General features: G+C 39.1%; 1 protein-coding gene and 1 long non-coding RNA gene across 14 annotated transcripts in view; both read right to left on the bottom strand.

Moving 5' to 3' along the window:
• HERC1 (HECT and RLD domain containing E3 ubiquitin protein ligase family member 1) overlaps positions 1 to 13,752 on the bottom strand; it is a 173,497-nt gene that overhangs the window by 44,509 nt on the left and 115,236 nt on the right. For 9 of the 13 annotated variants that reach the window (XM_038418910.2, XM_038418914.2, XM_038418915.2 and 6 more), the window contains exons 47-53: positions 12,990 to 13,164; positions 11,922 to 12,192; positions 10,656 to 10,869; positions 8,752 to 9,011; positions 7,654 to 7,781; positions 5,220 to 5,347; positions 4,022 to 4,222 (exon numbers count right to left, since the gene is read on the bottom strand). In XM_038418910.2, the coding sequence (XP_038274838.1) occupies positions 4,022 to 4,222; positions 5,220 to 5,347; positions 7,654 to 7,781; positions 8,752 to 9,011; positions 10,656 to 10,869; positions 11,922 to 12,192; positions 12,990 to 13,164 (1,377 nt within the window). The remainder of the gene's footprint in view (positions 1 to 4,021; positions 4,223 to 5,219; positions 5,348 to 7,653; positions 7,782 to 8,751; positions 9,012 to 10,655; positions 10,870 to 11,921; positions 12,193 to 12,989; positions 13,165 to 13,752) is intronic. The other 4 variants (XM_038418917.2, XM_043493271.1, XM_043493272.1 and 1 more) reach the window with 2 other exon arrangements.
• LOC122455982 lies at positions 9,121 to 10,637 on the bottom strand. Its single transcript, XR_006274541.1, has 2 exons — positions 9,949 to 10,637; positions 9,121 to 9,734 (listed from the first exon to the last, which is right to left on the bottom strand). It is a non-coding gene; the product is annotated as an uncharacterized LOC122455982 (long non-coding RNA).

The following is a 13,752-nucleotide window of genomic DNA, read 5'->3' as shown; positions in this document are numbered from 1 at the left end:
ACCCTGTGCTCAGCACACTCTCATCCTCATCTCAGTGCAGAGAGAGGAAGAGAATGGCTAGAGCCAGGGAGAAGGTAGGTACCCACTCTACATGGGCAGGGCCGGGATCCCAGACTGGCAGCAGGCTGAGCGGGGCCAGCAGCTGGGACCCTGGCTGGCAGGAGCTGGCGGACGGAACCCCAGACCGACAGCGGGCTGAGTGGCAGCGGGCTAAACTGCTCAGCCGACTGCCAGTCTTGGATCCCTGCCGCTGGCCCCGCTCAGCCCACTGCCTGTCTGGGATTCTGGTTGCCTGCCCTTTGCCAGACAGGGTCCTGGCCGCAAGCCCCGCTCAACCCGCTGCCAGCCTAGGTGAACGGAACCCCAGGCTGGCAACGGGCTGAGCAGGCCAGCGGCGTAAGATGAACATTTTAATTCCATTTTAAATGAAGCTTCTTAAACATTTTGAAAACCTTGTTTACATACGACAATAGCTTAGTTACATAATATATACACTTATAGAGAGAGACCCTCTTAAAAACATTAAAATATATTATTGGCACGCGAAACCTTACATTAAAGTGAATAAATGAAGACTCAGCACACCACTTCTAAAAGCTGACCCCTGCTCTAGATGGAGCAACCCTCGTGGCCAGATGAGGTGGTCCTGCTGAGGTAATCTGCTAATACATTCCTGGTCCCGGGCAGGTGTGTGGCTACCAGATGAACAGCATGCCACACACAAAAGTACAAAAGGCAGAGAGGTTCTTGGCAAAGGGCCAACAACCTGGCTCTACCCTGCCTGTTGATTAATACATTGTGGCAGTATTGTGTATCAGGACCTGCACTACCTTGCCCTTCAGGTGGGGCAAGAAAGCCTGGCAGGTCAGGCGATCCGCTCTGAGCTCCCTGACATTGATATAGAGATCCAGATCATCCCGCAACCAGTGGCCCTGCATTTCATACTGGCTGGGCCCGCCACAAGTCTGGGTCCCCTACCGCTCCCAGGAGTCAGTAGTGGATCCTTTGGGGGGGGGGGGCTAAGAGCCCGAATAGGGAGGCATGTCCATATGGCTCCAGTGTGGATGGGCAGTCCGAACTGTGTCCTTTGCCTGATAGCCCATGTCCTTTCCTGCCTAGTGCTGGGGAGCCGTATTTCTGGGTCTTTTTGGGTACTGGCGATGGAAAGTGGTGCTGGGCAAAGCTTGGTGCCAGGGGTGCACTATGCACAGAGGCCACGGTACTAGGGGTAGAGTCCAGCCGGGATGTCTTGGAAGCCAGTCTGGAGAACAGCCTCCCTGAGGAAAGCCCTCAAACAGATATCGCACTCTTTCTGGGTCCTGGGTCAAAAGTTTTTACAGATACAACACTTGTCCTTCATATGTGATTCCCCCAAGCCCTTGAGGCAGCTGCTGTGTCAGTCAATAACAGGCACAGCCTGTTGCAGTCCGAGCAGGGCTTAAAACAGGGAGACTGGGGCATTCCCTGCTTTGGGCGAAGTCCCCGATGGCACTCTAACTTCTAACTACACTTAACACTAACTACTGTAAACAAACTATTTACAAGGCCCTAAGGCTTGAAGTCAGAATGTATGAAACTGCTAGACTTTGCTATGCAAGGAAAAGAGCTCTGATTAACCACCACGAGCAGTAAGAAGGAACTGAGAGGGCATAGGGCCAGTGGTGCCTGATATACTGATGCATGAGCATGGAACTCCATGGGGAGCCATAGCCGACCCTCTGGATACCGTTAAGGCAAAAATCTGTGACGATCGCACACATGGGTGCGCACACACCTAAAATGGAATTGACATGAGCAAGCACTCAAAGAAGAAGTTTTTGTATTGTAATTACTTTCAGAAAACAAAAATGACGTGACAAGAATACAGCTTAATGAATGTTAATATAGCTATTTACTTTATGTTTTTTATTCTATGACTATCACCTTAAATATTTAAGAACCACTGTAGTGATACATTTCTTTCAACATAGGTATTTTATAGGAGACAGTACCATAAAAGCTTTTTGTAGTTTTGTAGTAGTTTAGATATAAATGCAATTCTAAATATACATTTCAATAGGATGAGCATAACCTACCTATTTACCCAGCTACTCTTCAAGTTTTATTTAATATAGTATTGCCACTTCTTTTTTTCCTTCTTCTACATTTTAAGTGGGATTCAAAATAGACAGTCCTTTTCTACTTTGAATAAGTTAATGACCAAAGAATTTCAGTCGCAAACCATGACCTTTCCACTGCATGCCTTTTATTCAAGGCACTCTTCATATGATTTTACCCCCTCTTTTTTTTTTTTTTAATTCATGCATTTGCTAACAGTCTATCTTAAAGAGGGAGGCAAATAGCTTTCCTGTTCTAGCCCTGATTACTTCTATGCTTTTTTCCACAAAGTCTATGTTTCCTTTTTGGAAGTCTTACGATTTCACAGTCATTAATGGAGGTGCATCAGTTACAGTAAGATTGTTCCTCCCCCCACAAAAAAAATTGCTAATGTAGATAAGATCAGAGAGGATACATGTGTCTTTCTTCACACATCCAACCTGTAACTGTTAGGCAAGGGAATCTTGAATCCTACGTTGCTCGCATAGCAATTTAACAATAACAATTGCACTGTTTTTTCAAGTGCCCCTTTGAAGAAGCAGCATTTGTAGTTGTAATAAAATCCCTGTTGGAAGTTTAGGCATTAAAAGAATGAAAATGGTTACCTATTCTACAGCAACTGCAGATCTTCAAGATGTGTAGTCCACATAGGTCCCACTTCTAGTGTGCATGCATCCCATTCACACAAGATGATATTCTTTTGACCAGTAGTGTGCACTGGTGCTGTGCCTGCACTCTGGATGCCCTCATGCCCTTCCACTCGAGGGCATAAAGAACAGAATGGGCCAACTGTCCCTCAGTTCCTTTGCCAATATGGAATCCAGATGGCCTTAGACTCCAGAGTAGCAGGGAAGGAGCGTGAGGCATAGAATATACGTGGACAGCACATCTTGAAAAATGACAGTTGTTTTTTCTCTGAATGATTGTCCACATGGATTTCACTTCTAATGACTTGCAAGCTCTGACCACATCAGAAGGTGGATGTTAGGAGTCCTATTTAAATAATGATTGCAGAATATCACTGCCCTAGAGGGCATCAGATCTTGAGACCTCAACTGAAGAATAGTGCTGGATGAAGATGGAATGATCCCCATGGAGTTGCCCTGCACATTTCTGAAAGGGATGCTGGGAACATTAGATTTTGGACTCTAATGCTGCACCCTATATGGAAGGATATTCTAGCACTTTATATGTTAATTGATTAAGCCACACAATTTCCTGTGTGATGTGTATTAAAATTCCCATTTAACAGAGATAAACTGAGGCATGCAGAGGTTAAGTGACTTGCCAAACACCACACAGAGTCAGTGTCAGAGTTCGGAACAGAAATCAGGAATCCCTGCTCCATGTACATCAGTAACATCAAGCATCATGCTTTAGGGCATTAACTGGTCACCAGCTGAGGTCAGGAAGAAGTCTCTTCCCTCATGGTAAGGTAGTGCATTATGAAGTACTGTCCAACATCATACACAAGACAGTATGGCGTACACCATTCTGAGACCTGGCGGAATGGGCTCTAATCTGTATGGGTGCTGTATTTAATATAATTAGATACCCATTTAGAAAATCTTTGGTTGGTATTGCCTGACAAAAGGCAATAGTGGACACTAAAAGGGTACCAACTTGATGCTGCGGACAATAAGAAACCGAGGGACAGCTGAGCCTGCTACACTTTTTATGCCTGTGGGGTAGGGAGCTGGGGATGAAGCAAGAGAATCCAGGGTGCATACACAGCTCTAACAGACACTGCTGGCCAAAAAGAATCCAATCTTGTGTTTATGGGGCATAGGTGTACTAGAACTGGAATCTGTGTGGACAGTTCTTCATAAAACTGAAGTACACTCCGCATTTTCAATACAGATGGCAAAAAATTCTAAGTATGTAACTTACAAGTTTTCTTTAGAAATATCAGCACGTCACCTACCATCCTTTCTGTAGCAATGCTCCAGTTCTAATCGATGCATGGTTGAAACATCTACAACTTCAATAAGACCAAGAGATCCATCCATACGACCTACTAATAATACTTCTGGAGCGTCTCCTGTCCATGTTGCAGTTGGCCCTTCTTCTGGCCAAGCTAGAGCAGATACCCAGTGTGGCTGAAGGTCTAATAATCCTTTTCCTCCTAAAATCCCCAAAAATCTGTTACTATAATACTACATTTTACTTCACATTAAAAGACCAAAGAGTACCTTTCAGAGGACAATGTTGAAAAACTATGTATACAACTGGGACATATACTACTGATGATCCTTAAAATCCTTTAAGTTGACATATGGTATATGATTACAAAGTAACTGGTTACTAACTTGCCATGAAAGAAAAATCAATATAATGTATCTAACAGCATCACATATAGAACTAATCTTCAAACAAATTACTCCAGAAAAAGTAATTCACAGAAGAAGGAAGTGAAATTTTATGAAAGACTGCAGCATTCAGACAATGATGAAGTGCCAGTAACCATATAAATGAAACAATACACTGAACCAAGCGTGTGTCAAGCACATAGGAACCGTTCTCTATGGAAACATCCAAGATTGTCAAAAACTGTAACTAGCGATTTTTGCAAACATAAGGAGTTAGAGATCCTACAGCTGTCTAAAGGATTAACGCTCTTCTCCTTTCAGAGTTAGTCTCTAACATACCATTTTGAGCATTCTGGTGCACCTATGGATGGAAAATGTTGGAACCTTTTTGAACTGCTTTCTAAAGAACTATTTATACAAACTTTTAGCGATATCTTGTTTAAACGTCAAATATATTTTACACCCTATAAAAAGAATAGTATTTATAGGCAATGATTGCTATTGCAGTAGGCAAGTCTAAAGCCCAGCACAAATTTCAATGACTCTTTTCTGGCTCAATGATAGGCTAGAAGGATTCATGTTAACTACTGAGTTTCCAATGCCTATGTTGTAACAAATGTTGAAAAAAGGCACTAAGGTGCTAGTGAATTAGCTGGGTTCAAAGCACCTAATGAAGGACAGTAGGCATATTAATTGGCAATTTAATCTGCAAAAACACCTACCAATACAGAAGTGCCATTTCTCAGCGGTTTTTAAATAGCTGTCAGACTCAGATTATACTATTAAAAACAAAACAAAACACGTGCATCATACCATTGACTTGCCATATGTTCACCGTTTTTTCCAAAGCTCCAGCCAGATACTTGCCACTGATGCTCCAGCAGATGAGAGACAAGCTAGGGTCACTGGGTGACCCCAGACTTTCTTCTGAATCACCTTCTCTACAATAAAATAAAACAGTGCACTTAAAGTAGGCATTTCCAACTGGAGAAAATGAGAAAAAGTTTAATCTATTAAAGATCCGAGTCATTTTCTATACTCCCCTTGTTATTGCAGATATAGAACCAAAGCATTTTTTCCCCTCAATTTTTCATTCCACTTCATCCCTTAGTAAAGTTATTAAAGAGACTCTCTCTGTAGTTAAATGTTGCATTTAACTAGCTTTCTATAATAGTCCTAATTCTGACTACCTCTGACATTGCCAAACTAAACCAGCCTGCCTGAAACATTCACAAACTTTATCTTATGCCAAAGTAGAGTTTTCTGGGAAGTCTCAGGAAAACCAAACAGGGAAGTTAAGAGATCTAAGAACAAAAAAAAGTCAGAAAAGGTACTCTCTTCTCAATTTCTGGCCCCAATTCTACCCCACACTGGGGCAGCTTTGCACGGCTTAACTAGAGTAAAGCTATTTTAAAGCCAGTTTAGCCAACCACAGTAGGATCACTGATTAAAGGTCTAGAAAACATGACCTATGAGAGAAGATTGAAAAAATTGGGTTTGTTTAGTATGAAGAAGAGAAGACAGAGGAAACGTAACAGTTTTCAAGTACATAAAAGGTTCTTAAAAGGAGAAGGAAGGAAAATTGTTGTCCTTAACCTATGAGGACAGGACAAGAAGCAATGGGCTTAAATTGCAGCAATGGCAATCGAGGTTGGACATTAGGAAAAACTTCCTGTCAGGGTAGTTAAGCAATGGAATAAATTGCCCAGGGAGGTTGTGGAATCTCCATCATTGTCTAACCTGCTCTTAAAAATCTCCAAACACCTGTCAGGGATGGTCTAGATAATACTTAGTCCTGCCATGAGTGCAGGGGATTGGACTAGATTAACTCTCAAGGTCCCTTCTAGTCCTATGATTCTATGATCATCTTAGCTTAACAGGATTTTTTAGAGTACAGAACTCTTATGACCTCCAATTCTCTGTGACAAGTGCAGGGGGTGCAATCATGGTATCCCCAGACCTCAGATATCATATCAGCTTGTTGGGACCACTGACAGCCAGTGTAAATTGCAGTACTCCTCAGGCTGTTCTAATTTATGTTGAAGGAACAGCTCAGTAGCACAATGACACCAAGATAAGACAGTGAAATGATGGCTTAAACCATCATTGACCCTCCCCACTAACTTCTATTAATCACTCCTTGGCTGGAATTGGCAATTGTAGCCACTTCATTTTTTTTGGCTCATCACAATGCCAAAAAAGCTTGACCAAGAAACATCCAGTTTGTTTTAATCGGTTTTGTCTGGAACTAGTTTCATTTACCAGTTTTGGAGAGTTGCTTGGTGAATTATTTAGTTTTTGAAAAAACAGTTCGTGTGTGTATTATGAGCTCTGCAAAATGCTTAATTTTGCAAGCCATCTTTTACAGAGCTTAAGAAGTCCATGCTAGAGAGAGATGAAATTTCTGAACTGCACAAAATCGTGTGTGTGTGTAAAAAATTCCTCAGGAGACAGCTTTAATGCAAGTCTGCTAAAGCCCAAAACAAATACATACTTCAAGAAACTTGCAATCAGCACATACAGGTACCTAAAATACATAAATGCCATAAGGAGAAGGGAGTACCACTTCCTGCGAGGCCAAATGGACTAGAGAAATAAGCAGTGGAATGCAAGCCCATGTGTCCTGAATTCTATTTCCACAATTAACCCAACAATTACCTTAATACTTAGTACAGCATAAACATATTTTTGGGCCATATTTAATGCCCTTTGAAATCAAAGGAAAGACTCCCACCAAGAGAATGGAAATCAGGCCCTTCGTTAGGCTTCTTAACATCTCTATGAAATAGGCAAATATAGTTTGATATATCCCAACTTTACAGATAAGGAAGAATAAGCATTTAAGTAGTTCAGGGACTTGCCCAAGGTCACACAGCAATTAGGAAAACAATTACATTCATTCAAAAGTACATTTAAGTCAATATATTTGTAAGTTACCCTCAGTATGACAGTCCCTCTTTAAGCTAATATTTTGCTCACTAATCTTTGTTCTTTGGTCAATTTATTATAAAATAATACATAAACATTTTCAGCAAGAAAAAAATTTTTTAATCCCCTTACCTGGATTACTACCTCCACCTTCAATTTTAGGTTCTCTTCTCAGTTTTAAATAAATTTACTTTTGATAATTTTTGTTATTTTAAATACAGGAAACATCCCGAAGAAGAATAAGAGCGCCCATGAGAATCCCCACAGGATTGCCATTGTGGACCAATTAATAACTGACTTCCATAAAGAAACAACTTACAATTTGTTGAATACACATGTTTGCTGCAATGAATATTGCTTCTTTGTTACATTCCACACTCTTATAGTCCCATCATTCCCACTAGTTGCCAAAAGTCCCTTTTTATTGCACCAAACACATGTCATCACCTGCAGAAATTAAATTAACAAGTGTAAAACCAGAGTTTAAAATTTAAGGGTAGACATATTCATCTCATGCAACTCATTAAGTTTGCCCGATTTGGACAAAGCATTAGCTATATTATTTAAATCAATTATACTAAACAGAATCCAATAGTGCCCAAGAAGAAGTTTCCTTTCATCGTACAGCATTGCGTAATTAGGAGCATTATTAGGGATACTGCACATGAATCATCTTCCATAGGCCACTGTCAAACAGAATAGTAAACGAGACAGATTATCTATTATGGCAAAACAAATAAATACATGTGTGCTTTTAAAACAAATGTATAAGAAAAGACTTGTAATAATTCAGTTGACTGTGTGCTTATTTTTTTAAATCAGTTTAATGAATCCGACAGATGCAAAAGGTCTCATTTCTGCAACTGCCTCTATGTTGGCAGATAGCGATGTCAACAAGATGCTGCTCATGCAAAGCCATTTTTGCAAGATCAGTGCCTTAATTATTGAAGCTGACACTAGAATAAGGAATTTGAAATGTAGTTACCCTCATTTCCCACCCCACTCCCAGCTCATTTAATTTGCCATTTTTGGGGATATAACTTACTGTGATCCTCCTCCCATTCATTTCTTTTGTAAAAAGAGGGATTAAGCAATGTTAAATCTTAATTTTAAAAGATTTGTAGCTACAACAACAAAATTAGTAGCAGAAGGCAAAAATCTTTGATAAAAGTAAGCTGCACAGCAGCAAGAGGTTAAATGTTTTATGGCACAAGATGTTGTCCCAATCAATATTTATCACTACAAAATTTTATTCATCTTTTGTGGTAAAATACTTTTTCTATAAAATACCAGAAGTCTGTTGCTTTGCTTATATGGTTATTTAATTACTTGCATTTTTTCTGTGTTTTAAAGAAAAAGGTCAATAAAGAATAAATTATACATTAAACAAATCTATTTTGGGAAGAACAATGCTTACCCTGTTCTGATGAGCCTCCAGTTTTATGAAGGAGCATTTTCGTAGATCTCCACCCATATCAGCAAGGGTCTGAGGACTAATTTGGTTGTCTCGGTCATGTGCTGCAAGAGTTCGCACAAGCTGCTGTGCAGCCCACTGCCTATGTTGTGAAGACAACCTTGAGGAAAGGCAGCAAGCTGCTAATGCATTAGCCAGCTCCAGAGGGCCTACAGCAGAAGGATCACAGGGAGGATGGGCATACAAATGGGCAATTAAACCTGCTTAAACAAAACAATAAGATGATGCCAAAATGAATATTGGTAGTATTAAACAAGCCAATAAAATATTACACACAATTGCTAGAAAGAACAAAATTTCTGCAAAAAAAAATTTTCTTTACTAAAAATACCACAGAGACATCTTAAATTTGGATAAACTGTTCTGATACAGACTGAAAACCAGCCATCCTCTAATCTTTTTTTTCACAAAACCCTTCAGAAGCCCTTTAGATTGAGGGCGAAATACGGTCCTCATTAGAGTCAATGGGAAAACTCCAATTGACATCATTGGGCCAGGATTTCATCCTAAAACACCAAGCTTTTTAAGGCCCAATCCTGCATTGGGATCTATTAGCATGAACATCTGCACCCAAGTGGAGCCTCACCGGCAGTCAATGAGACTCCATAAGAATATGAACCATACACCATTGGTTTTATAACTAATTGGTATATAAATGTCTCTGATGATTATTCATTTACGATGCTAACAACCACATTAACTTTTGTTCTTTCATGTAAGTGCCATAATTTTATGCATCTATGTTTAGGAGGGTTAGATCCTTAGTTCTGTGCCTAATGATACTTCTGTGATTGGTGGCATGTGGAATAGTAATGAAAAGTGGATGATGCTTTAAGTATTCGATCTGTCTAATCAGGAATTAGTAAAGTACATCTTTTACTGTGGACTATGTATGCCCATAAAAAAGGCTAGAGCTGGAGCAATAACTGTGATTAAGAGTACTTGTGGCACCTTAGAGACTAACCAATTTATTAGAGCATAAGCTTTCGCGAGCTACAGCTCACTTCATCGGATGCATCCGATGAAGTGAGCTGTAGCTCACGAAAGCTTATGCTCTAATAAATTGGTTAGTCTCTAAGGTGCCACAAGTACTCCTTTTCTTTTTGCGAATACAGACTAACACGGCTGCTACTCTGAAACCTGTGATTAAGAGTGAAGCATTTTACTTTCTGTGGTCCTTAAAGACATGAAGTTTTGACATGAATAAAATCTCCAAAGGGCCCCCCCCCCACTCCACTGCCTAACTATAGGGGCAGAGTTAGAACTGAATGCGTAAACTGTGGATTTTCATACTTTCAAATATTTGGGTTTCTTTCCAAGGAACCACCAGCAACTTGAGAATCACATTTCTGCCTGAAAATTTTGCATCTACTATAGTTAAGTAACACCTAAGATTACTCTCACTGAAATCAATAGTGAAAAAAAAAAATCTTTAATTTATTTTGTGAATTTGACAGCAATTTATGTATAAGCAGTTTTGCAGTGTCCTGTATATAAACAAGTGTCTTGTAAACATCAACAGGGAGCAGAAACCTCTTAAAATAATTTAAAAATTCAGGACATACCATTTGAAAGGTGCTCCATCAGAAACTGGATTTTTTTAATTATCTATTTTTTAAAAATTAAGGTAAATTCAAGTTCCAATCTGACTGAATTTCCTGGGTTTATAATGGTGATTTTTATTGACAATTACAAAACTCTTGCAGGATTTTTTTAAAAAAACATATTTCTCCTATGTGCTCTCAAGCTTAACTCCAGTTTAACAAATCTGTCTGGGAATATAAATGAGAAAGTGCATATATTTGTGAATTATATTGACAAACTATTTTTTTAAATACAAAAAATACCTTTCTTTTCAATTTCTGCTTTATCATAGTTCGGCCTCAATTTAGCCCCTTTGTCTGCCAACAATGCTACAAGTGCCTGAGTTACCACAAAGTTGGGTGATGTTACAAGCTTGTTTTCTTCTGCAATTCCTCGCAGAAAGCTTGGCAAAAATTTTCTTTGAATTGGATCATCAACCGTAGTCAAATTTACACCAGTCGCAGCAGAAATCAAGTTCTAAGAGAAAGGCAATCAAGTGAAAAAATTAAATGTATCCAAATGCTTTTAGTCAAACAAAAATAAAATCTAAAATGTATAGATTTTTCAAGTACTTCAGTTTATTTGTAGAGATTATCATGGGCTAACCAACATCCTCTAATTATGCAAATATTACGTACAAAACAGAATTGAAGACCTGTATCCCACAAGCTGATTGGATTGAACGAACTCCTGTGCCAGTGTGAAACAGGTTGTTTGTTGCTTGCAGGTTCAGGGACAAAGAATTTAATGTGTTGTTAATGTCAGCTAGGGAATTTAATCTATTGGAGAATTTTGAAAGCTTAGAAAGTTGTGCGTAGGAAAAGCAAAAACAAGATATGTAATAAAATCAATTACTCCATATCAGGGTAGTTATAAGTCCTTCACTTGCATAGTCAGTAAAAGCAAATCAATAATGAGCTTGTGTGCTACAGAGATTATAGATATACATGACACCTTGCTACATATATCCATTTTTTTTTTTTTTTTTTTTTTTTTTTTTTACTTTTTTCAAACTTGAATGTACAGTGCTAGGTATAGTTGACTCAACAAAATGTAGGTAATTTGAGTAACCAAAGATTGTTCCCTTTTAGGGTTACCTGTTTAAGCAGCAGCAATTTAAAAAAAACCCCAACAGATTCATGTTTTCCTTGGCAGATATACATCCCCAGCACCCAAACAAAGATACATGAAGTTACCAACAATAAAACAAACTTGTGCTAAAGCATGAGGGAAAACTCCAAAGAGAGAATAATCTCTTCCATTTTACTTTCATCTTGATTCTTTTATAAAAAGAAAGGCGATAACATGAACAAGTTTCAGCTACATTTTTCAAGCAGTCCTTTCTAATCGAAATAATGTTCACATCGAGTTGCACATGGTATGGTGGAGCATACAATATCCTTGGTATATTAGTGCCTTCCTTATGTAAATTATTTCTCACAAAATTTACCATTTCGACTCACACAAAAATTTCAAGTGTAAAATACCAGAGTTTTACGCAAATGTTTGTATAGAAATAACAATCCTACCTGCGTACACAACTGTACCAGCAGTTTTGCAGCACTAGGAGTATTTGATGCCAAACAGCCTACAGCTGTACTCAGGTACGCCAGGCAAGATATAGGCTTGCTTGTTTTACTATGTACTCCTCTAGAACGCTCTGTAGAACTGGACATAGTGGATGGACTTGTGGAGAGGCCTGCTCTCCCTGCTGCAGCCAGGCACATTAATCGAACCAAAGTTCGGATATCTGTTAAACCCAAGGACTCAAGACCAGCTGCAAGACTACAGCTGGACCCACTGTCAAAAATGAAAAAAAAAAAGTGTTTTAGTTTAGGGTGTTTTTTTAATGTTAGGTGCATAATAGGAAATTTTATCTTGCATACAATGTAACTATTACTAAATGCCATTAATAAATAGAATACTGCTTGATTAGTGGGAAATTATTTCCCTAGAAAAGGGTAGGAGAAAGGAAGTATTACCCCCAGTTTACAGATGGGAAACGGAGAAAGAGTTCTGATCTTGCAAATACCAATGTACTAAACTTTAAGAATGTGTGCAGTTCCACTTCAGAAGAAGGGACTACTCATGCTTACAGTTAACCACAGAGATAAGTATGCTCAATAGTGGAAGCTAAGTAACTTCTTCACTTTTGCATCTGCATCCTAAATACCCCCATGCTGTGGTATGAGAGCATACAAGACCCCTGTACAGAGGCAAGTATTTAACCCTGATCTCTTCACTCCATATCAAGTGCCATAACCACAAAACTACCCTTCCTTTACTGATTTAACTTTAGAAATTCTAACGTCTTATACTATGTGTTTCTACAATGTGCAGCACAATTGGGCACTCATCGCAGTTGGGTCCTCTAGGCATTAACCATGATATATAAAGGAAGAAGTGTCTTTTAGGGAAGGAAAGTGAAGAGGCATGGCAGCCTAGAGTAAGAGATGGGACTCAAAAGAAATACCTCCTCATAAAAACAGCACCAAATTATTTAAAATGAATAACACAGGCCCCACCAGATAACAAAACTGAATCCCTAGTAAATACAAGTTGATAATTAAACCCAGAGGAAAAAGAATGTCACAAACCTGACAGACAAGAGTGAGAGTGCTCTCATAACCATGGTTCTTGCAAGAAGCACTTGGGCTGCTGCTGTCACTCTTCTTAGTGCCATAACACGGTCATGTGGATTTACTAGAGCAGCAGCTTGTTCCCCCAAGGTTATCCTGCCAGAAGAACTTTTTTCTATGGAGCCATGACAGCCTTAAAAGTAATAATGTTTTGAATTAGTGTTAAACAAAAAGGGAAAATTATATAGTGTGCTATTAAACACAAAACTACTATATACAAATTAATATAAATTTTGCAGATTTCAGTTTGTGAGTCCTTATAAAAACTAAGTATTGTTTGTATACTCCTAAAGTTCTACACCCAATTTAGCCTTTTTTAATTTTCAGCAGATTGGGAACAATTTGACAACAGCCAAAATGCATTACAAAACCCCTTCAAAACAGTGGGCTACAGATAGACCTAACTACTACAATCTGATCTCCTAGAATGGCCCCTTGTGAGAATCCCATTTAAGTTACTGTAACTTCCCCAGGGATTCAGGGACCATGCTAGTGAAGCCCATTGCAGGACTGGAGCCATAATGTTAACCAAAAATCACAGGTTTTAGTCTTTTGTCAATATAAAGCGTCTTTTCCCTCCATCACCACAGCTCCTCTAAAAAATAAGAAAAATTAAGGCCTGCCGCATTTCCTGCTGTTGGGAGGCTGTTCACACTGACCGACCCAAGATAAAACTGCCCCTATAAGCACACACCAAAGAAAACAAAATTAAATTACACTT

The sequence above is a fragment of the Dermochelys coriacea genome, chromosome 10, assembly GCF_009764565.3.
Source record: "Dermochelys coriacea isolate rDerCor1 chromosome 10, rDerCor1.pri.v4, whole genome shotgun sequence".
In the NCBI taxonomy this organism is placed as follows: Eukaryota; Metazoa; Chordata; order Testudines; family Dermochelyidae; genus Dermochelys; species Dermochelys coriacea.
This window is presented reverse-complemented; position numbering and strand designations above follow the sequence as displayed.